Here is a 23,545-nt window from a genome sequence, read left to right on the forward strand (position 1 = left end):
GAAGACAGAGAACTTTATTCCTTCTCTAAATGAGCCGAAGAGATGAAAGAAAGACACAGGATGGGATTTATTCCCTGTATTATTTATTGAAAACCCAGCAGTCATTAATACCTGTGGTGTCTGTACAGGAGGAAGGACATGTGGCAAACTAAAAACTGCCGTCATTCTGTTATGAGAAAAACCAAAAAAAAAATGACAAAAATATAGAGATATGCTACAGAATGACTGTGTCTTACGGAAACACTTTTTAAAAAAATGTTACATAGATGCAGTGGGAGGATGAGGAAGAGGAGCTTAGATCAAGAAGAAGAAAAGTACAACACCAGTTCAAGAGATTAAATGGAAAAAAAAAAGGTTTTTGGAGCGTGGGGGGTGTTTTATTTAAAATAGGAGGTTCTGGTTCCTTCTCTGCCAAGTGTTGCTTTTACTTCTTTAATGTGAAAAGCCAGAAGGAGACAATCGTATCATCTCGTCATCTTTCTGTCTGTCTGTCCGTCTTCATCGTTTTTTCGGGGGTTGGGCTGTGCGGGGCGGCGTGACGGGCCGGCCGGAGTTCATCCCTCCATACTGGTACTTGGCCTTCTTCTCAGACGGCTTCAGGATCTGGGAGGAAGAAGAAGAAGAAGAATCTGTTATTACTGGACCAGCAGCTCTACCTGGCAACGTGAGCTGAACTCTTGAGTTTTAAGTAAATATTTGTTAGTGTCAAACATCTCCACGGCAACATATCTGAATTTCATGACTTCTAATATGGAACAGGGCAAACCTTTGCATTAATAGCACTGAGGCCGACACATCACACTGAGCTATGATATGCTTTATGTTATGATTTTACTACATGAATCAACACTAAGTTGTGTTAATTGTGAAAGGAATAGTAAAAGTTTTTTTTTCTAAATATTCTGAATTTTCATTTTTCCATTCTTGTGTGGATTTGGAAAATGATCCAATCAAACTCCAAGCTTGTGAAGGAACAGCCTGTTTGTCAAAGTGGGACTGCAGTAAACCCAGGGGGCCACCAGAGGGCGCTCAGAAAGTTGGAGGGAAGGCGAGTAAAAAAGTAAAAACAAAAAAAAATTTAATAGAAGAAATTTTCGTCTTAAAATCTGATTTGTTTTTCTATCATTATTGCAAAATACAAGTTAAAATAACTGAAATGTATTTTCTGCTCATCTTTATGAACAGAAGGAGCAGTAAAGCTGAGGATTCTGCTGCAAAAACCCTAAATGTTCCTCGTCAACTAAAACCAGAACATAGGAGGCTGAATTTATGCTAAAATATAATAACAGACCTGGAAGGAGCACATCAGGGTTTCGTCCACGCTCATCATGCCACCGGCGTTGTCAAACTCCCCGCAGTAGTTGGGAGCCGAGAACAGAGTCACCAGCTGCCGCTTGGCAAAGAACTCATACCCATCTTCTACCACCTGGGGGCGTCGGACACACAAAAGTCAGCCAAGGCCTTTACAACAGGGGGGGAAACAAAACTCTCTGGTAGGAAGGAGCTGTGGTACCTGGTGAGCTCTACAGATGAGGTCCAAATCGTGACGGTTGAGGAACTTGCTGACCACGTCGGCGCCGAACGTGAAGGAGACGCCGCGGTCGTTCTCCCCCCAGCCCTGCACGTCCTTATCGGGGTCCGACCACAGCAGGTCGCACAGAAGACCTGCAGGGGGGAAGAAGTGAAACAAAACGTCAGACTCAGTCACCATCTAGTCACCTGGTTGCAGGGAAACACTGGTAGTCTTTTTTTATTTTTAGTGTGACATTTGTGAAGCGTTTACATGCAGACACGGCGTCATGGTGAAACTCCATAAGAGGATGTGAGACGGAGGCTGCCAGGCTCTTAACTCCAGCTGCCTTATAAGGACAGGAAGAGGTTTAATGAGGGGGTGAACACAGAGAGGCTCCTCTTCCTCTGGTCCAGCTATTAGTAGATAAGAGGGAATAAGGCTGGAGAAGCTCCTGTTCTTACATTAGACCACTAATCATTCAGCAGAGAAACAGGAAGAGTTCACAAGAACCTGAGTTCATGTTGGTTCATCAGGATGAAAAGGGAAAATGGGCTAACCAGGCCACCGTAGGAGAGGCTGAGAAAAACCTTTTACCCCCTTACTAAGTTAATACAATTTGGCTTTCACACTTAAATGTGTTGTACAGACAGAAAACACCAAGTCAGCCTGAGTTGAATTCAAATAAAGGTTTTATTGGAGGGAAACTAGCTACTCAAACCAACCAGGCACTATGGAAACCAAGTGATAAACCCTAAACCTAAGAACTGGCCAGTCATTTCTGGGAAGGTTCACTCTTACAACTTTTTTTAGTTGTGACTGAAGTTTACTGGAGTCCTAAAAACCTTCAAAATGGCTTCCAGAGTTTCTCCAGTGTATTATCAGCCTGGCAGGCTGCCAGGATTTACTTACCCCTCACAGGGCTAAACGGCATTTGTCTATTTTAAATGTTTGGGTTTTTTTTGTTTTGTCATAATGATAATAGGAGTTCACTCTGCAATCAGTGGGTTGCCGGTTAAGTTCCATCTCCATCCACCTCTGCTGAAACTCGCCTTGCCTGCTGGTGGTCAGAGGGCCAGTGGGGCAACATGGCAGCCTGGCTTCTGTCAGACTGAACTTTGTGCTCCTTTCCCCTCTGATCCAGGTTTCAGTTCTCATTTATTTTTGAATTGCCTTAGATGATTTGTTGCTTATTTTCTTTTGTTTTTAATCATTTCGTTCAGGCTACATCAGGTTGTCAGAAAAATTCCTCGACTCCACAGCTTTGGCAAAACTTGCAATTTCTCTTTGATGAGTGGTTAACCCTGAATCTCAATTGGATTCAAACTTTGACTAGGCCATTCTGCAACCTTATAGAGGTGTTCTGGATAATGATACTAGAGGAGACGGTCACAAACTGATGGACACATCATCCTTCAAGATTTTTCTTGTAGAAAAATAAAACGAAAAGGACCATTTGCCTTCATTTATATATAAAAAACAAACTAGCCTGAGGCTGGTGTGAAGTTTTTCTGCCTTTGGTGAGGTCATTTGAAGATGTATTATTTTGCCGTTGTGCAATCTTTTTTTGTTTGATGGTCAGCTCTAAAAGGGAACCCAGTTCACTTCTAAAGACACTGAAGAAACATCCAGACGAACCAGATTTGGATGTGAGGCAGCGGATCATTTTTACCCCTCTGATTTATTTCTAAGTTCTCCTTTTGCTTGGCTTGAAGCCCAGCTGGTCTGCTCTGTGTGTGTGTGTGTGTGTGTGTGTGTGTGTGTGTGTGTGTTAAGCTACCTGTGTCAGGCACGTCTGTGGGTCTCATGATCCGTCTGATCTGCTCCATAGACTGGAGGTCAGGAGAAAGTCCTGAAGGAGAGAGAAAATTGTTACAGGACTTTGTTTTTTTATCATAAACCTGAACCTGCGACACTCTCAGGTCTCAGTACCTCCATGGCAACAGAAGATCTTCTCATCCACTATGGCGGCGATGGGCAGGCAGTTGAAACAGTCGGTAAAAGTCTTCCACAGTTTGATGTTGAACCTGCGTTTACCTGCAGGATCAACCAGAGTGTTAGAAAGAGCCCACTGTCAACTCATGAACACATTAGCTTGTCACAACAAACAGCAAATCAATTCATTACATGATCAATTAAAAGGAGTCAGAAAAGAGAAGCTTAGACAACTGTAAGAAAACAGTTGTTAGCCATTTCTTAAACAAATTAAGATATTCGTTAGCTTAAATTGTTAGCCATTTCTTAACAAATAGCTCAGCTATTAAGCAAAGCTATTCCTTAACTTAATTTATTAAATAGTTTCTTTTCTAGTTAACAAACAGCTTAATTTGTTAGCTAAAAACAGATTAATTATGCTATTTGTTAGCCTTTATTTTCAGGCATGACGAACCTTCTTATGCTTCAGATTTACAATTCTTTACTTTTCAGCTAAAACTTGGCTAGCATCATTAAAATATAGCATTTTTAGCTTACTGGTTAGCAGGAAAGATAAAAATATCTTTATGAAAAAAAAAGTGGTTGCTATTACTTTCTGCATAAGTAGCTGAAATTTGGTGACCTCAGTGAAAATGGTTTATGACAAGTTTAGAAGAAAAAAAAAGAAAAAAAAAAAGTATTTTCCATGTTCTTTCTATTGAACAGAACTGAAATAAACTGCCACCGCTGTCCTTGGCGTGCTTCTCTGTTCCAAACCCTACATTAAAACAGGAAGTAGATGGGAGTAGGCGGAGCTCACACTCGTCGTAGAAGCCGTAGATGCGGTTGATGGAGGCACACTCGTGGTTGCCCCGGAGCAGGAAGAAGTTCTCGGGGTATTTGATCTTGTACGCCAGCAGCAGGCAGATGGTCTCCAGCGACTGCTTCCCTCTGTCCACGTAGTCGCCCAGGAACAGGTAGTTCGCCTCTGGAGGGAAGCCGCCGTACTCAAACAGCCTCAGCAGGTCTGTGTACTGTCCGTGGATGTCACCTGGAGGAAACGGGAAGCATGCTGCGGGATCCTTCCAGGAAAACGTGCCGCTTAGTCAGGGATGGAGGGGGGCGGAGCTTACCGCAGATTTTGAGCGGAGCCTCCAGCTCCAGCAGGATTGGCTGGCTAAGGAAAATTTCCCGGGATTTGATGCAGAGGCCGCGCACCTCCGCCTCCGTCATCTGGACGATCTTGCCTGGGCGGCATCCTCGTACTGGTGGGAGGACAAGGAGAAGTGGAGAACAGGTTAAAACAGATGCATTTCTCAAAAGTGTCGACGACCCGTGTTGTCACATGACGTCTGCCGGCTTGGCCGTCAGTGAACTTGAAGCTAAATATGGGGGACGATGTTTAAGCAACAGGACGACAGAAATGGACTGTGTGGGAGGGACGCTTGGACACACTTCCTGTTGGGCAATGTTTTGGTTTTTTGTTGTTTGTGTTTAAGAGGAAAGAAATAAAACTTAGCTCAGTCACATCAGTCATGTCCAATTTCAGTCTTATTTTTGTCTAGAAACAAATCAATGTTCTAATACATGTAGCCTACACTTCATTATTTTTATTTTTTAGGATTTTGTTCTGTCCTTTAGTCAAATACAGTTTATAAAGTTAATTAAGTCACATGAGGAAAATCCAACTTTTTGTAGCTCTAATCTGATCTTAGACTGTAAACCAAACACGTAAAAAATGTTTCCGATCTTTGAGTGGGTATTCTTGCATCAGTAAGCCATTATTATCATTAGATCAGCAGGAAATGGTGTCAAAATGACAATATTGCTGTTTATTGCAATCATTTCTGGGACTATTTATCAGCCAGTAAAATGTGTTATCATGAACAGCCTAAACGGACTGTGTGTGTGTTTTGGTTTCAAACACTTTATTAAATAATAAAGTGTGAAACCAGAAAAAGTTAGAACACCTCAGAGAATCAGATCTGGCTTCAATGCTCAACTAGTTAGGATCAGCCATGTTGATTTTATGTCTGTAGGCTGGTTGTCACGGCAACACATTTTTCCTGGACGATAAATCGGCCCAGAAGTTATTGCAATAAACAATATAATGATGTTTTGAGGCCATTTCCAATAATAATAATAATGCAAGAACACTTTCTCAAAGATCAATAAACTTTAAACTCTAATGAACATTCAACACTGGAGCTGGAAGACACATTAAATACAAAATAAAAATACAAATAGAAACGACATAAAGTGAACTATAAAGCCTCTGAAAACAAAATTGTCATTAAAAAAGAAATAAAAGAAGGAGCTGGTTGAGACCGAAGCACTGGGCTAAAAACTTTTCATCTGGTTTTTGGTAGCAAGGAAAGAGAAAAACAATAAATCATGAACATGGAAATTATTGAGCACATTTCAGTTGATCGTGCCTGTCGGATCTATTTTGTGATATTTGTTTCATCTATGAAATCGTTTTTTTAGACGACCCTGTTAAACGATGTCAGAACTTTTCCCTTCAGCGTTCCCCCGTTTCTCCCTGCTGTGTTCACACTAAGAACAAGTCCGGCGCCTCCGACAGACAGAACCACAACAGTGGAGCAGAGCCGACTCAGACCACACCACAGAACCACAGCGGGCCAGGAGGGCCGCCGCCGCCGCCTGCTTTAATCAGGAGGAAAGTCGTCCCTTTTCTGCCTGGAGACGGTGGTCACGCCCACCTCACCCTCGGCCTCATGCCAACACAACCTGTGTCCATGTTTTGACTGAAAGGCGACACCAGGACTATATCTGGAGGGTCCAAAAGGAGGGACGGCTCAGGTTGGCCAGGAGAACGCTGCACCGGAGAATCTGATGTTCAGAGAAACAGGACCGTTCACACAACAATACACAACCAGGGGGAATGTGTCTGTGTGTGTGTGTGTTGGCTGTTGTGTGATTACACAGCCGTCCCCTTCCAGCTGTGAGGTGACGTGTTCACACATCGGTGCTGCCTCAGCTGACATCTGGGACGGAAAAGTAGGAGGCCTGAAAGGATCGGCTTTCAGGCGCCGGGGGAATCTGAGCTCGCATCAACACCTCGGTTTCTCCTACCTCTCTCTCTCTCACACACACACAAACACACACGGTGACCTTGACTTCGGACTGTACCACTCTAAGCTCGCGGGGAGGGAAGTGTACCGGCATCCCTGCGTCCGTCGCCACGGCACTGCAGCTCATGGAGAGGGGCGGCGCCTACCTCTGATCGCCATGGAAACCTCGCGAGGTTGTCGTCTGGGAGAAAAGGATCTGCAGACGAGGTAGAACCTCCAGCGGGTCGCAGCCTGCATACCAACGCCTGCTGCGTCAGAGCGGAACCGGCTGCGCCGATAATCAGACCCATTTCCTCAACTTTTCAGCCGATACTTACTGGACAAACAAACCTTTTTTTTTTTTTCTACCTCCGCAAAAGTCTGAAAGTCGGCCAATCCTGTCGAAATAATCAATTAATCGCATAATAAATGAAAATGAGCTCGATCATTTCCATTCTGATGACTGATTTTTACAGGACAGTTTTCTTCAGAGAGACTTCATAATCCATTCTGTTTTCATTTTAAATATTTGTAACGTCTTCCTCTTGTAGCGTCGAGCGTTCTGAACAAAACTAAAAGTTTTCTAGCCTCTGAGAGAGCGATCACGCGTCTCCAAACAATACTTGGCATTTATCGCCATAATTTCTGCGACTGTTTATCGTGTGCCGTTAACGGTTGGGTGACAATTGTTAGAAAGTTGGCAACGTTTTTCCCACCTCAGTGACTTTCAGACACACAAAACCAACCAGACAGCAGAAAAAAACATGGCTGAGAGTCTGGAGAACTGATCCTCATAATTTAAAGAATTACAACAAAGCTTCCCCCCAACAAAGTTCCAGTTTGGCGTGAAAATAACGACACGTATGATTTCTATTTTCCCCTCTCTTTACCTTCCATCTGCAATCTCTGACATTTATCAATACTGACGTCTGGATACAACTTTGTAACACCTGATATAGACTGATGTGATATCACACGAATAATTCATATTGTTATTACTTACATTGTAGTATTAGAAAGGGCTTTATCAAGTGATATTATACTCAAACAGAGAATAATAGTCAATAATAGTCACAAGAATAACTGACTAACTTATAATCCTGTTTTATTTATCGGACCGTATCGATATGTTAAAAAAAAAAAAAAGACTAGTACCGGCTGATACTGATGTCAATGCCGGTATATCGTTCATCCCTACATCTGTTGGAGTGCTTGTATGATAGATTTTAGAAGTGAAACAGATGCTGATATGAGGTACTCATTTTTCAGACCGATTTTTGATATCAATATTGTATCAGGACGACACTCAGACCCAGAAAAGCAACAACCAACCAGGGAGGAACAACAGGAATCATTCTCACTGCAAAACTCAATGTCGCAAATACATTTTCCAAAACTTACGACATTAATCTAAAGATTCCCGTTACACCGCAATTCCTTCAGAAAGAATAAACTAAAAATAAATGTGGGATCCTTGTGCACCTTAGTTTGCAAAAATATCACATCTGTCTCTTTAAGTGGCTGCATTCCTGGGTCATCACCCTGCTGCAGCTTCAGCGAGACACTATGACGTCAGGAAAAAGCAGCGCCTCAAACACGCACGCACACACACAACACACACACACACACAACACACACCACCCCCCTTCCTCAGGGAAATCTGCATTCCAGACAGCTTCACAGAGCTCTCAGACCTGAGACGAGGATTTAATGCAGCAGAGACTTAGCGAAACGCAACATAAACAGCAATTCCCTCTAAAACATCATAATATTACCTCATTTTTATTTTCTGTTAAAAAAATAAAATAAAAGGATGAACAAGAGGAGTATTACTAAAACACACTGTGGCTTTGATTACACTGCTTTAGCCGTTTCTGATCCTTCTAGGTACAAACAAACCCAGTGTTCCCCGAATTAAAGTCCGGCTGCCTAGCAACAAGCAGGTTAATTCGCCAAATATGTGGAGGGATCGGAGGGTGAAGCCCAGCTCAAACCACACCAAAGCGCTTGTTGCAACAGCCAGAACAATGCAACCCACAGAGAGAAAGCACAGGAGCAGCCTGATCACTTCTGCTATCAGACCGAGAAGGCCTTCAGTCAGGTCAGAAGGTGCAACATCAGCTAGCTTGAAACAGGCTAGCAGGCTGGTTGCATCGTGTTCCTGTGTGTTTACAAAGAGCTCCAAGAGCCGACTGGTAAATAAGTCAATCACAGATGCCGGGAAACAAACATGTGACCATATATGGGCACGGGTGAGGAATGGAAGGAGGAAGTAGTCAGTCAGGACAAAGAAGGAGTGCTGCATGGGACGGAGAGAGAGCCAGAGCAGCAAGCAGAGGGCTGGCCACACTGTAGCAAAAATAATAAAAGTTAGCCAGAGATCAACTACAGTGTTTGGTTGGTGGTCTGTGTCTGATTGAACCAAACGTAGAGAATCGGCAGTCAGAACAAACCCAGAACAAACTCCTAGAGAACGGTGGAGACGATGCCGAAATGCTGAGTTGGTCTAAATCAACAGTCAGAAAAAATACAAATAAAAAAACACAACACCCTATTAAGAGCTTTTTTTAAAAAAAAACATCATATTAATGGAATAGTTGGAACACTGATTAATGTATTTGATGTGAAGGTAACATTTTAAATGTTGCTGTGCTTTCTTTGTGCACAATAACAAAAAAGACATTTTGATTTATTGCATGTTTCAGAATTGGTTGCACGATGTTTACCGTGGGAAGCACTTTGAACTGCTTGTCGTTCACAGGCTGTGACTGACTTTTCTTAATAAAATCAGCAATATCTTTATACTTCATTGTAGATTTGGTCATTGTTGCAACAAATAAGCTAAGAAACTGAGCATTAAATTGTTTCGTTGTGCTTCAGTTGTGCTTATCAGTTACATAAAGAGGCCAAAGTGAGGGCGTCGTGAAGTCGAGTTTTAAGAGTTCATTCTAGATTTGAAAAAAAAAAAAAAAATCATAGATTTCTGCGTGTTAAAACAAAATATTCAATTTTTAAAAATCTAGAGCAGTTCTTTCAAGTACCATCTGAAATTGTGTTTCTAGACGGTTGTTTGGTTTACGGTCTACATAAACTACAAGTTAGAAATTACACAATACAACTCAGAAAATGTTAAATACATCTTAGCTGCTTTGTTTTTTGTTTGTTTTTTATTTATGACCTGAGGCTCCCCTGCTTACGATCTAATATTTTGACAAATTGAATCAGAAGTGGATAAAGCGACACGAAACAGGTTCCGTTAAAGGCAGTGTGAACAGGGTCACTGATTTTATACTGCTATGAATCATTTCACTCAGTTTGTTCATGTCAAAGTTTCTCCCAGTGGACCGACTTGCTTTAAAAAAAAACAACACACACACACACACACAGCCCACCTTTCTGGTTAAGCTCGTTAAGCACGTGGTGAAAAGTTCCCCAGCTTCGTCTCCTGAATAGTTTTATTGCACCAACAGCAAAATGTGGAGCTGCTTCCCTTTAACTTGGGCACAAACACACTGCAGACTCTGATATTGAAACCAAATACATCTGGAGATATTAAACCCGTCACAGTGAGCAATCAGGCCCGAGAATATCCACTGAGATGATTCAGAACTTTCATAAGGAAAACTTTATTCAGAAAGACTTCATATTTATTGTTTCACTTCCGTTTTATTTATTGCGTTTTATTCTGGATATTTAAAAAAACGTCCTCCAGCCGCAGTGTCGAGCGTTCTTTCACAAATTAAACTTTACTGACATTTGACACGGCATTTCCAATTAATTATGGTCTCAAAACAATAACATCGTTTATCGTGATAATTACTGGGACCATTTATTGCGACGGACCCTAGACGCGTTTATTCATCTGTTTTGATGTTAAAAATGAAAACATTTTTAACTCACTGTTTTGTTTTGATTTTTTTTTTTTTTTTTTTTTAACCGATATGAAAAGCAAATTTGATCAGAAACAGGAAGTTTGGAGTTTCCTTCTTCCTGATCAAGTGCATTTCCCGTTGGCGGATCAGTAGCGCCCCTGTGAATTTTGAGCAGGCATGACTGCGCACGTTTCTGTCCCTTCTGCATGAAAACGCCCCATCAGACCTTTATTTTTATTTTTTTAGCTGCCCGCCTCTGTTCTTTCTAGCTGGGACTCAAGCCAACCATCCCCCCCTCCTCTATCTAAACCTCTCCCACGCAGGGGCAGATGGAAAACAGTGACCCCCCCCCATCACTGAACAAGAAACTCAGAGTCCCGACTGCAGTGGCATTTCTGCGCAGGCTTTCTGCATTTTCATTGGGATGTTCTTGTTCGCCTATAAGTGCCAGCTGTGAATGCTTGGCTTTGTGGCGCCAAAGAAAGACTGAAATTGAGAGGAGAGAATGAGAGAAGAGGGGGATAGACGGGATAGTGGGAGAAGAGTGGAAAAACGAGAGGGGTGGTGGTGGGTTTGAATCGCAGCAGCAAAATGAAAGTGCAGAGAAAAGAGTGGATGTGAGGGAGGGCTTTTACTGGGCGAAGCGCTGGCTGCCATGTTTGGTGCCAGGGGGCGAGCGCGCCCCGCCGCACAGGCTCCACCATTGTTGTTTCCACAACAGAATGCCACGCCAGCAGCCTGGAGCTGAGCAGCTCTCACACTCAGAGAAAGAGAGAGAAACACAACCAGGGAGACACCGACTGCAGAGAAACATTTGGAAAAGATTAAAAGTGTTCAATGGAGAAAAAGTCAGGCTTTTTATCGTTTCGTGTGTTTTTTTTAAACAAAAAGTATCAAAGTTTAACTCAAACTGAGAGAAATATTAACCGTTTATGGATCGAAGAATATGCATAGACGTAGCTGCTGCTAGGCAACATGTTTACATTCTGGAAATGATGGGATGTTGCGGTTCTGAGGCGTGTAATCGATACAAGGCTGCGGCTCCAGATCATTTTAGTAGTCGATTATTCTAATGATTAAATATATTTTAAACTCTATGATTCTATATTTTATTCAATACCAGAAATGCATAACAAAATGCAACAATTAAAATTTTTTTTTAATATAAAATAAGCTGTTTATTCCCTAAAAGGTAACAGCATAGCATTCTGTCGGTGATGGTTTATCATTATCATTTGCAGAAAAGGATGAATCTGCAGCAACATACACTGATCAATACAGAGTATTAATTATATGTTACTTTAACTAATTCATCAGTTAGCAACAGGTGCTTAAGATTTTTTTTTTAATAGAATTTGAAGCAGGTGAAGCTACACATATGTAACTTGAGGAACTCTGGGTAGAATGTATTTACAAATAATTTTCATCTTCAATCCAAGAAAAGGTAGCTAGCTAGAAAGGGTAAATTAGCAGCTAGTTAGCGGTAGCTTCAAGTCACAGGCAACAATGAAGAGGCTTGAGTGAGACTCAAACTTTTGCCTGACAGAAAAGTCCAGCATGATTTTTTTTTTTTACCCTTCAATTAAAAAAAAAAAGTTTAAAATTTTTTACCTGTCTTTGTTGTGTACTTTGGAAAAATTGAATTTGGCAGAAAAGTTTCATTTTATTTCCTTTGGTGTGCTGTGTACATATCTTTAGCTTCTGTGTGGGTCATATTTCTCAATCCAGTTAGCAACTACTACTTTTTTTTTATATATATATATACAATTATGCTATAGTATTTGCTGTGGAATCACTAAACAAGGTCATGGACTTCTGGCAAATCAGTTTCACAAATCCGACATTTTTATTTCTCTCAAAGATTTTGTAGTCCAAAAGTTCAATGATGCCAAACCTGCAAGCAGGTAAGTGTAAAAAAAAAAAAAAAGTTCTATTGTCGTTGAAGGATTGACGGATCAGTTCCTTCTGTCTACGGAAACGATGGACACAGCAAGTAATACATTGGTGGGGGGAGAAAAAATAAATAAATAAATCTCAACATTAAATCTTCATAAACAGCAAATTTTGCAACTATTTGCCAACAACTGAAATGAAAACTTCCCCTCCACCCTTTTTGCTGATGCCGTGTGACCATGTTGGTAATCGTGCCACATAAAGCCACCTGTTCTGGTAAAGCAACACAGAAGGGCTGTTGTTGCTAAAGCCTGGAGCAATGTGGGCTTAGCACTAGTAAAAGCTAATGAACAGCGAGGAGGAGGAGGAGGAAGAAAAGAAATGGGGTGGAGGAGAAGACAAACAGTGAAAAAAAACAAAAAAAACCATGAGGTTGGTTTGGTAGACTGAAGGATACCGGTGACCTTGCTCAGACACCCTGCAGCTTCAGTGTGCTGGAACTAACAGCAGAGATATTCTCTTGGAAAACATCAACTGGAAAAACGGCAGATGGCTGTTTGATTCCCCACTGTGTCCTGCACTGGCCTTTTTCCCTCACAGCAATAAGGATAAGCCACACCTCCGACATGAGACCCTTACAGTGGTCGCAGTGTTTTGGCAGAGGTGCTGGAACTGGTCCCAGGTCAGTTTGGGTGTCAAGGGTGATGAAACCAGAGGGCCCTGAAGTCACAGACTGGCCTCAGCCGATTGGAAACCATGTCAGTCCATCAGGTTTAGCCTGTCGTCTGGACAACGCCTGCTGTCACACCTTGTTGGAACGGCCGATGAAGAGCATGTTTGTTGTGAGTAAAGGGCTTAAGATACCACGATTAATAATCAGAATGATCAAATCATTCTGATTAAATGATCAGAATGATTTTATCAGGTCATGCAAATGAAGAGAGAAGACTGGGGAAAACCGCCGCTAGTCAATATTTTATCAATCAAGGATTCATGTAGCAGAATATCTGGGTGAATCTTAACACAAAGGGTTACTGCATATTTATCAAGTCTAAGTTGCAGACTTTCAAAATCCTGTTTTCAGTCAACATTTCACCCAGTGAAGTCCACTTCTACTAAAAAATAATAAAATATAATAATAAAATACAGCCATGATTAGTGCATAACTTTGGTCTTAAATAGACAAAAACAAAGAAGAAACCAGCTGTGGTCTATTTGAAGAGATGATCAAACCCCTGCAGTGTTACCAGCAACTCTGGACTGACTGAACCTCAACTGGATGGTTCTACACTGGATGTTACATCCCCAAGGCAGTGTAGAGGTATTGGAGGAGGGGGTGGGGGGTGGGTAACAATAAATAAACCAGGGAAAAATGAAGAGACAAAACCAGGAGGGTAAAGTTAAAGTTTTATTCTTCAAGAAGAAATCTTAAAGGCGAAAAATGAGAACCTAAAAGAAAAGAAAGGGAAGAGTAACAACAAGAACCAGGGTTTCTAGCAAACAACAAATCCTCCATCACAGCAACACAAAGCTGCAGCAAACATGCTGCCCAATTGGCCAAGAGGCCCTGAAATCGGTTTCCCAGCTGACCCTATACTCTGCTAAACAAGAGGCAGAGTGAAACCAGCTGGGCCTGCTTAACCTGTCGGAGCTCAGCAGCTTCCTGAAATGGGGGAAAATCCTACATGCAGCCACCACTGCATGTAACACTGGACCACAATCATTCAGAATGGAAAGAAGAGAAAAAAATAAAACAATTATTACAGTTATTGATCATAATAACAAATAGAGGCACTATGAAATCACTTTTATCAGTTTCCCAAATCCCACTTTCAAAGAGGCACCATTATGCGTTTCCCAGGCATATAATTAGGGCTGTTAAACGAATATTTTAGGAATCGAGTAATCTATCGATTATTCTTACAATTAATCGGATAAAAAAAAAAAAAATCTAAAATACGGGTAAATCTGGCATGACACTGGTGTTACTATCAGATATCAACATCGGTCCAATTTTTCATATTTGAGCGTCCCTAACGTTGATTTTTTGTAGTTTAGAAACTAACCTGGAACAATAATAGCTCACTTTCTAAGTTAACCAGAAGAAAAGTTATACAAAGATCTGAAATTATATGCAATTTAATAATATAGAGCCAGGCTCACAAAGATGTTTATAAAAAATGTCTATACTCCAACTTTTAGTTTATGTATTCATCTTCAGTCAGTTTAATAGATGAACTCTCACCTTGCCCTAAACCTGTCACGCTTTGGGTTTGAGAATACGGGAAATGTTGCCTGGAGTTGGGGGCAGGAAATAGACCAGGGAACAGACGAACTTAAGTCCGGGGGGCAAAGACAAACGGTAGACCAGCGGACGAAGGTAAGAATGGAGGGAGCAATGAGGGATATTTACCGCACCTTCGTTCGTCATAGTCAGAAACTCATCTACCAGCTACGTACCGCCACCCATTTGTTGAGACCGAGATGATATGAAATTTATTGTGCGGTTCATCGGTAAAGCTGCACTTGCACTGTAACCATGAACTACTCAGGCGCCCGTTGTGTTCAGTCTATCCGCTCACCTGTATAAATACTCCTGCAGCGCTCTTCCCGCCGTTCTGCTGGTTGAAAGCTGCCGTACTCCAGGCATTGCGCCAGTCATTTTAAGGATGTCTCTGGGTCCCCCAAAAACGATTAAAACCACGGCATTATCAAAACTCAAGAAAATCAACACAGCTGAACTTGAAAATTGGACGTTATGCCGCTAACACTTGGCTTTCGTCAACAACTCAGAGGCGGAAGTCAGAGCTACGCGTAACTCAAATGATGTTCCGGTCGGAACACGGTGCGCTAAATAAAATATAACTTAACGAAGCTTCGAGGCAGGTAAATTTTCCTCGAGGAATTTTAATAATCGAGGTACTCGAATCATTCGAGGCATCGTTTCAGCCCTACATATAATTCCATTTTATAATACAATCAAGTAACCATGTTAGCTTCAGTTGTTATAAAAATACTACATATATCAAATATGATTTAAATTATAAAGTCAAATTTCTTTTAACACCTTGATATTGGGATTCGATCGTTTTAAAACTCCTGCTCGGAAACTTCGCCTTCAGGAAATCATGACATCATTCCTCCATTAACCCTTTAACAACGTTTTTACCAGCGTTGCTCCTATAATGAGCTCAGCTCAGCAGTTCCACCAGGTGTTTGCTAATTGCTGCTGGCTAGTCTGAAGGAGCTGAGTGGGGGAGGGCCGTTCTGTGAGGCAGATGCTTGGAAACTGCAGCTCAGAGGCGGAGCTTCGCCTCGAAGGCAAAGCTAGAGCCACCCAGTTGTTTTGCACAGCTGAATGGTTGCCATGGAGATCAAAGGATTTCTCAAACATGCATGTCAGAGTCAAGCGATTGGTATGTTTTTGTGTAGGGAATAACAACATAACATGATACAAAGCAAAAAAAAAAAGGTCAATTTAAAGTTTGGATGTTTCAGCAAATCGATAGCCAAAGATTAGTTGCTATGCAACTTTAACAATATAAAAAGTGCTGCATTCAGCAGAACATTAAGTGATTTGGACAGATATTTAAAATCATTTCTCCTTTAATTGCCAAACACATTCATGAGCCAAAGGATCTCACACGTTTCACGCTTTGAAAAGGGAAGTCTTCCTCGTAAAAATGCTTTGGAGATGAGCTCATTTCCAAAATATGAATCATAAAGAAACAAAACTTGCAAGCAGTAAATTCTTTCATTCACTTGCCTAATGGAGCTTCTTGTTTGCAACGCTTTCCAAAAACAGACGGAGCTTTAATAAAAAAATTAAAAAAAGTTTCACCTTGCTTCTCCTGATTTAGTTAAATTCATGGTTGAAGAGGCTGATATTTTTGATGTGAACCTTCCTGGTCGTCAGATATTCTTGGGGATCCAAAACAGTTTTAGTCACAGCAGAGTTTAAAGAAAGCAACGATTCAAAAGGTTTTGCCTCGTGAATTTCTTCCAAATCGGCCTGGAGACTGCATTTCCACATTGCTTAAACATTAGTGCTATTAAAGTTGACTTGCGTCATCCAACCGCAAGCTTACTATCTGCAGATCTACCAGGTTATGTTTAGAAACTGTTTGGATTCTTCTTTTCTGTCTGCAGCAGGACAATCAACAGAGAGGCAGCAGTTCTTATTGGAAATATTTGCCAGTCAATTTTAGAAATGGCTTCATCCACAGATAGCTGGGAAAACAAATACATTTTTATGCGTTTTGGACTTTAATCTACACAAAAACTCTACTCTGTGTAATAAAAAAGAAAAAGAAAGCCACACACCAAAGAGGAGATTTGAGAAAACGTGCTTGACAGGATCGACATGGTCTTTATAACTTTATATTCTAATACACTACTTAAAAGTAGTCCCATCGATATATCTGTCCACACAAATTAACCTCCTGGCGCCATGTTTAATTCCTAACAGGAATTGAAGCAATCTGATTGGCTGACATAGATTTTAGCTTTATGCTACACTGCCCCCTATGGGTTTGGCATGTTCAAAAGAATGCTCAGAGCGAATTTGTGTGGACGAAAACTTTTCTAAAACCTATCTTGTGTGTACAATTTCTTTTTCTTTTAAACAATGTTGCATAGATTTTCATTTTCAAAAACGAAAATCTATGCATTTTTAAGAATGCATAGATTTCTTAAAAGTTCTTTCTAAATCACAAAAGAAAGAACTTTTGTGACTTAGAATACTTTTAGCTCACTACTGTTTATTGTTCAAATTATAACTATTTTGAACAATAAAAAATTCAGAAACTCAGAGCTCAGTTTACTGAAAATGGGGCTAAATAAATCCCCAAATACCTAAAATGCAACATTTTGTCACTTTGTTTCTATGTTTTTTTAAAGAAAAGAATTGAAAGAATTGAAAATAGAAACCAAGGGCAGCCATATCACTACAGCACCCTGCCCTTGTGGATTACTGTCACTGAAGGAGTGTGTTCATTTCAACCAGAGACAGCTGTTGACATTTAGTAGGACATAAACTCCTCTGGAAGTTGAGTCAGTAGAAGTACCTAACTCCCAATCTGTAGCAGTGCATGCTGAAAGAGGGGGGAAATCAAACTGCTACAGCTATGAAGGAAAGCCCTTTCACCGGTGGAAAGGCCCCGTTATTCAAGAAGAGAAGAAGAAGTGTGCAGTCAGTCATTCTGATCTGCAGGTAAATCCCTGAAAGAAAAAAGAAAAAAAAGCCACAGAGTTTCCCTTGAGAAGGTTTTGATGTAACCCGGCCAGGTAAGCAGGAGGAAACCGTAGTGGTAGAAAGCTTAATAGAAGTCTTTGTGTTTGTGAAAGGTCAGATCTCTAAATAAAATCTGGCAATTCAAGCATTTGGCTCTATATAATATTTTCCATGGCTTTAGGATGAACACAAGGGGCAAGGTTTTTGCCCGACAACAACATTTTAGTTTCCTTAACATAACACAACATATACAGACACAAACATATCCACATGGTACATAAGTGATGGCTGAATTAGTATTAAAAAATCTTAAACGAGTTCATTTATTAGAGGATATGTATGTAATGTGGCTCAATCAAAGTGGCTAACACATTGTCTAGCAAAGAAGAAGATACAACAGCTAGCTGGACGTCACAAAGGCTGTCGTGTTTTCTCGTGAATAAGTCACCATGGTAACATCTGCTCAATTCCTAACCTTTTCTGGAGCAGAAATTGTTATAACTATTAAAAAATAGTTATAACTAAAGCAAAAGAATTATAATCCTACAGGGTGATAACGAGTCCTAGTAAATAAATAAAAGTCAATCCTTCTTAGCACTGTGCCTGTATTCGGTCTGAGTGGTTAAATCTATTTTGTCCTGTAGCATAGAAAGGCCAGGATGTGTTTCTTGCTCAGGCTGACCTTCAGAACTCAACTCAATGTTCCTAAAAATTAGACAATCGGTTGATTTTTGTGAAATCGATCTGGATCCTCCACGTCTGCATCTTGATGCGTCAAAAAAATCTGTTAAATAACAAGCCAACGTAAATCTCAGTTGTGTTGACATTGTAACACCTCTATTTAACCGACACCTTTTAACATTTTTTTTTTCCTACAAGAACTCAATTTCAGTTAAGACAATAGGTTTAGATTAGAAGTCCATTAAAAAATTAGAATAAGCAACTCTGAAATAAGCATCCAACTGTCTTTGCCAAAGAGTAAAGCCGGTTTCTACAGAGTCAGAGCAAGAACAGAAAGGGACAGGACATTCTTTCCTCCCAGATGACAACTTTAGAACGGAGTTAAATCACAGAGTACTTTATTGTGACACTCTGTTTAATGCTGGGGTCCACTGTATATAGTGCAATTTAAAAATAGTACTGATCAGTACTGGACTTTCACCAAATTTACCTCGAGTTCTGTCCCATTCTTCCCCAGTGCAGCTCAGAGCCAGCTAATAGGAACCAAATACTGAACTGAATGTTTGGAGGACTTTGGTTCAAACTCTGTGTTCAAGCTTCAGAGCACCTTGGAGGCTCAGCTTGCAGCACTAACGCTTCCTCTGATGATTCAAACCGACAGAGAAACAAGTTTAGTTCCATTAGGTTGCTCAAATCAAATTGAACCCGTCAACCTGTCACACCCTGAACAACAGAGAGTAAACCGTGGCCTTTCCTCTGTCTACAGAATAAAAAATACACACCTGCGGTGACTTAACTATGATTTCATACTCGTGTTTGAAAGATCTAGCTCCATCTGTGGGAGCTGTCACATTTATATCTGCGGTCACACCGAGTTCTAGATTCACGTGTCTTCTCAGGTGTGTCTGGAAAGTTACTCCTACCTGCCTGCTCGTTGACTACATGTCATTTTGCTCCATCTGTTCATACTTGCCAGACTGTTTTTCTTCCCAACTCTTACTGCAGTAACGAGTTGATGGTCCAAAACCAGAAAATTACCATGCGCATGGATTGTGAAGAGTCAAAAAACATGTTCATACCTGATAGTTCAGTCCAGACTCTGTTCTATTGGGGATCAAAACTGCAACATTTATTACATTTTCCGCTCATGCGGTTTTGCTTTCACACTGCACCGTGTGAAGCAAATCAAATTTTTTGAAAAACCTGTTCACCTCCTCGCCTGTGGGGGTGCTCCACCAAGAACCACTGAAGGAAACACAAAAACCTCCAAAGACATTGAGCACAGCTTCCTTCTTCACAAAATGGAAACAAAAATGGAGTTGTGTCAGATTTTAGCGGTCAGGTTTTCTCTTGTAGCTGGTAAAAGGCCGAGAGTCATTTCTCCTGCTATCGCTAGACTTGCTCGTTTCTTTTGGTTGCGTTTACCCAGAATGTCTTGCACTACGGTTCGCATCCTGCTTTTGGAACGGTTCCCGGTCCGCTTGGCTTTCACTTACGCATTCGAAGCGCATAAGAGTTCACTTTAACCAAACCCAGACCTAGGTTTGTAAGCGGACCGCAGTTCGCTTTTTTTGGTCCACATCAGAGTTCGATTGTGCATTCACGACGCCACAAACGAAATAGAGTTGGAGTAAAGCAGGCTACAAAGGGGTGGTGTGAATGAACCCAGAGCCCTGATCTGGAATTGTTTTCCTTCACCTTTTCTGTATGTTGCATTACAAAGCAGACAAATATGAAATCTAACCTGGAGGCAGTGTCGTCATGCACTGCTCACATACCGAGCAAACAACTTGTAATCACCCTTTATCAACTCAGTTGTTGCTGAAATTTCATGCAAATCCACATCCTGCTGATTTGCATATGCTAACAAACTGTTTGCATTTATCCAGCACATCATTTTAACAACAAAATTCAGCACCACTGGCTCACCACCAGCTTGAGTGCTTATTGCACACAGAGAGGCTGTCCGTGTTCCTGGCCGATCGGCTCACCTGGGTCAGGATCCCATATTTATCTGGGGAAGTCAACCTCTCCTGCCGTGCAACACAGAGCAAAAGATGTAGGAACAACAGAGGCCTTTTCTTTGAAAGTACCTCCACAATTACCAGAGCCAAACCAACAATATCAGCAAGAACGATGGCCAGTGCAGATATTTATCAAATAAAAATCTGTCTTTTTTGAGTTTCACATCATGTTATCTCAACAAAAAACGTACCTGGATGTTGCCTTGATTCTTTCAGGCATGTTTGAGAAATCCTTTAATCTCTATGGCAACCACTTAGCGGTGCAAAACGCCTGGGTGGACCTAGCCCCGCCTTTGAGGACAAAGTTCCTCCTCTGAGCTGCACTCTCAGACCTTCTGCTTCACAAAACAGCCCTCCCCCATGGCTCCCTGACTTAGTTCCTCTAGACTAGCCAATAGCAATTAGCAAACACTCGGTGGAACTGCTGAGCTCATTATATGAGCTACTTCTCAGTGCAACGCTGGTCAAATTGTTGTTAAAGCGTTAATAAAGGAGCCAAGTTGTGTGAAGGTGGCCTTTCAGAAATAGTAGGAGTTTCTTAAAGAGACAGAGGCCCAATTTCAAGGCACAAAATTACAAAGTCAAATTTCTTTTAAGTCACATTTTATTTATATAGCATTTTTGCATCAACTGAAGCTAACATTTACTTGACTTCAATAAAATGGCACCATGTGCCTGGAAAACACATAATACTGCCCCTTTAAAATCTGAGCAAGACAGGAATTTAGAGGTGGAGACGCATCATGTGACTCATGTGCGTCTTTAGTCACAGATCTACTCCACCCCACACACACACACAAACAAACACACACCTTCTCAGGGAAAGAAAATACCCAGAACAAATGATAGCATCATCAGTACTGCTGGCTGAAGTTTACTCACAAAAGAACAGCTGATCCAAAACTTACAATTAGTCTAGTACCAGGGTCAAGAATAAAAAAGTTTTTTTTTTTTTAAATGGCTGATTAGTAACTATTTTCATCATCAGGGAGATGTTTGAAGTGACAGAGGATGCCTAGTAAGAAGATGTTTAACTCCAACAGATAACAGGGCAGAATGTATTACATTCAAAGAAACAAATTAACCAATCAAGAAGCCCGATTTGTGGTGCTATACTGGGAACGTTGGTGGCCATTTGGAAATCTCCATAAAGGTGCTCTAGTAAAGCTAACCACAGTGATTTAAAATGTCATCACTATAACTATTGTTACATGGTGAAATCCTGTTTAACTTCAGAGCTGCGTAACCATAGTAACTCCTCTGGTCCTAATACAGATAATTAAATGGAGATAGTAAAAAACGCTTCCTAAGTGCTGGGAATGATTATGAGAAATTAATACACAATCCAACATGTTGGGTAGTAAAGCAATACTTTATTTTTTTTTAAACTACTGTGCTTTCTGAATGGTTCTTGTAGAAGAAAAAATTGAGATATTTTATTTGCTGCACTTCATTTTGAAAATGCAAAAAGAAGCAAAAAAAAAGGGATCAAATGTTGGATCTGATGCGAGTTATAATTTTAAAAACACTTCTGCTCCATAACCTGAATGATTTTACTGAGCTCAACAGAAAGACAAGATGTGTAACCTGCTTTTGAGATCATAATCAGCTAAGACAAAAAATGATAAATACAAAGGCCACGTAATCCCTGATGGGTCCACTTTTAAGTTTGTTTTTTTCCCTTCCAAGTCTGTAAATGTTTAGAGGCTACTGCTGAGCATTAACGTTATTCATCATAGGAAGAACAAAAAAATCATTTTAAGAATTTTGAAAAGAATTTATTGTTTCAATGTCTGAAAACCCTAAGAACTGCCTTTATTGCGGGAAATTTTTATTTCTACCATTTTCAGTTTCTCTACCGTTTGTCTCATGAGAACATTAATAAAGTTTAAAAAAATAAGTGCAATTATTGTGTCCAGTTTAGTGATAAAAAAAACCCAACATACTTATAAATAAATAAATAAATAAATAACACCTCTTTACGAATCCAGTAGCTCAAGACGGGTGTCCTGGAGATGCCTTTTTAAAAATGAGTATGTTTTTTTCTCCATTTTCAATAGCTGCATTTCTGTGTGTAGGAGCTATTAGGGCTGTCCCAGCTATAAAGTTGCCAAAAAAAAAATACACAACAGCAGCACAGAAAAATAAAAAGTAATCGTGACTAAACCTTAGCTCCATAACTTGAGGCCATGTAAATGTATCTAAAAGTGGAAGATAACCAATTCTCATGCACACACTGTCATTTAGCAAAGTTCACTCAGAAACACAACACTGTGACGTCTTCAGCCGCCCCACCAAACCTCATTAGAAAAACTCGTTTCTTTTTAGGAATAGTTGTGGCTTAAAAACTAAACAACGCTCACACCTCATCTGGCATCTTTCTATTACCTCCAACGTTTCGAGCCGCAATTAGTAAAGTTAAAAATCGCCATTTACTCTGGATGGACATCCAAGTTTGTTGTTGGCAAATGAAGCCTTTGCATACAATCGAGTACTTCTTACTGGGCTAATTAACACATATACACGAGCAGGGGTTGTAATCCCCCTGTCATGGCTGACATGAGATTAATGGTTATTTAGTGTCTGATCTGCAACATGCCGAAGTAATAACCTCAATACTGCGACATGAAAGCTGGCAGAAATTAATTGCTGGTAATGGAGAGTCTGACGTTCCTCTCCATACTGAACCAGAGCAAAAACACTCCAGAGCAACGACTACAACGAGGGAGGCTCAACATTTCCAGGCTGAAAGAACCACGGTGTTCTAAGAAACCATTTTATTCCAATTGAGTCTAAAAGGAGCCGTGAGACGTGAAACAGTAGCTGGCTAAGAGGAGTGCCTGTGTCCTCGGACAGAAAGACCAGCGTTGTACTCCCGAACGTCAAGCTAGCCGACGAGTCAAGCGAGTTCATTAATGTTCCCAGGTCAAAAATACATCCATGCAGTTTAGGAAAAAATAATCAACAAGCCACAGCGAACAGACAGTACGGAGAACTCACCCTCTAGAAGCCTGGAAATCAACGAGTCAACGTCCAACTCCCCCTCCGCCATTTCTGTAACGCAAAGCTCTCTATGCGCGCCGCAGTCTGGTGTGCAGGCAGCGAAGGCACCGCCTCAACTCACAGCAACTGCCCGCCAACTCCTCCCATTAATATCCTGCTGTTGCATTAAATGACCCTCGGAAAATTTGATATTCCAGCGAAAGAACAGAAAATGTATGCATTTGCCTCAAAAGATTTCTGATAAAATATGACCAGCTCTTCAGAATGCAACCCAAATCTACCATATATAGGCCATACATACAGCAGTGGTTTATGGGAAATGTAGTTTAAGAACGATAGCT

General features: G+C 40.8%; 1 protein-coding gene across 1 annotated transcript; it reads right to left on the reverse strand.

The window, feature by feature from the left end:
• Positions 1–61: 61 nt before the first annotated feature.
• On the reverse strand, positions 62–23,331 carry LOC102219385 (serine/threonine-protein phosphatase PP1-beta catalytic subunit). The gene is made up of 8 exons (XM_005800029.3): positions 23,202–23,331; positions 4,558–4,689; positions 4,245–4,475; positions 3,443–3,547; positions 3,291–3,362; positions 1,514–1,665; positions 1,292–1,426; positions 62–603 (listed from the first exon to the last, which is right to left on the reverse strand). Exons 1-8 carry the CDS (start codon positions 23,251–23,253, stop codon positions 499–501), a joined length of 984 nt encoding a protein of 327 aa, XP_005800086.1. The 5' UTR covers positions 23,254–23,331; the 3' UTR covers positions 62–498.
• Positions 23,332–23,545: the final 214 nt, after the last annotated feature.

Source organism: Xiphophorus maculatus, chromosome 14 (assembly GCF_002775205.1).
Source record: "Xiphophorus maculatus strain JP 163 A chromosome 14, X_maculatus-5.0-male, whole genome shotgun sequence".
Taxonomy (NCBI): domain Eukaryota; kingdom Metazoa; phylum Chordata; class Actinopteri; order Cyprinodontiformes; family Poeciliidae; genus Xiphophorus; species Xiphophorus maculatus.

Excerpts from the sequence above, each read along its gene's own strand:
- LOC102219385 (XM_005800029.3), bottom strand. The coding sequence starts at position 23,253 with ATGGCGGAGGGGGAGTTGGACGTTGACTCGTTGATTTCCAGGCTTCTA. Across the intron at positions 3,363-3,442 it reads GATCTTCTGTTGCCATGGAG|GACTTTCTCCTGACCTCCAG; the intron begins GTACTGAGACCT and ends TCTCTCCTTCAG. Across the intron at positions 604-1,291 it reads CCCTGATGTGCTCCTTCCAG|ATCCTGAAGCCGTCTGAGAA; the intron begins GTCTGTTATTAT and ends TCTTCCTCCCAG.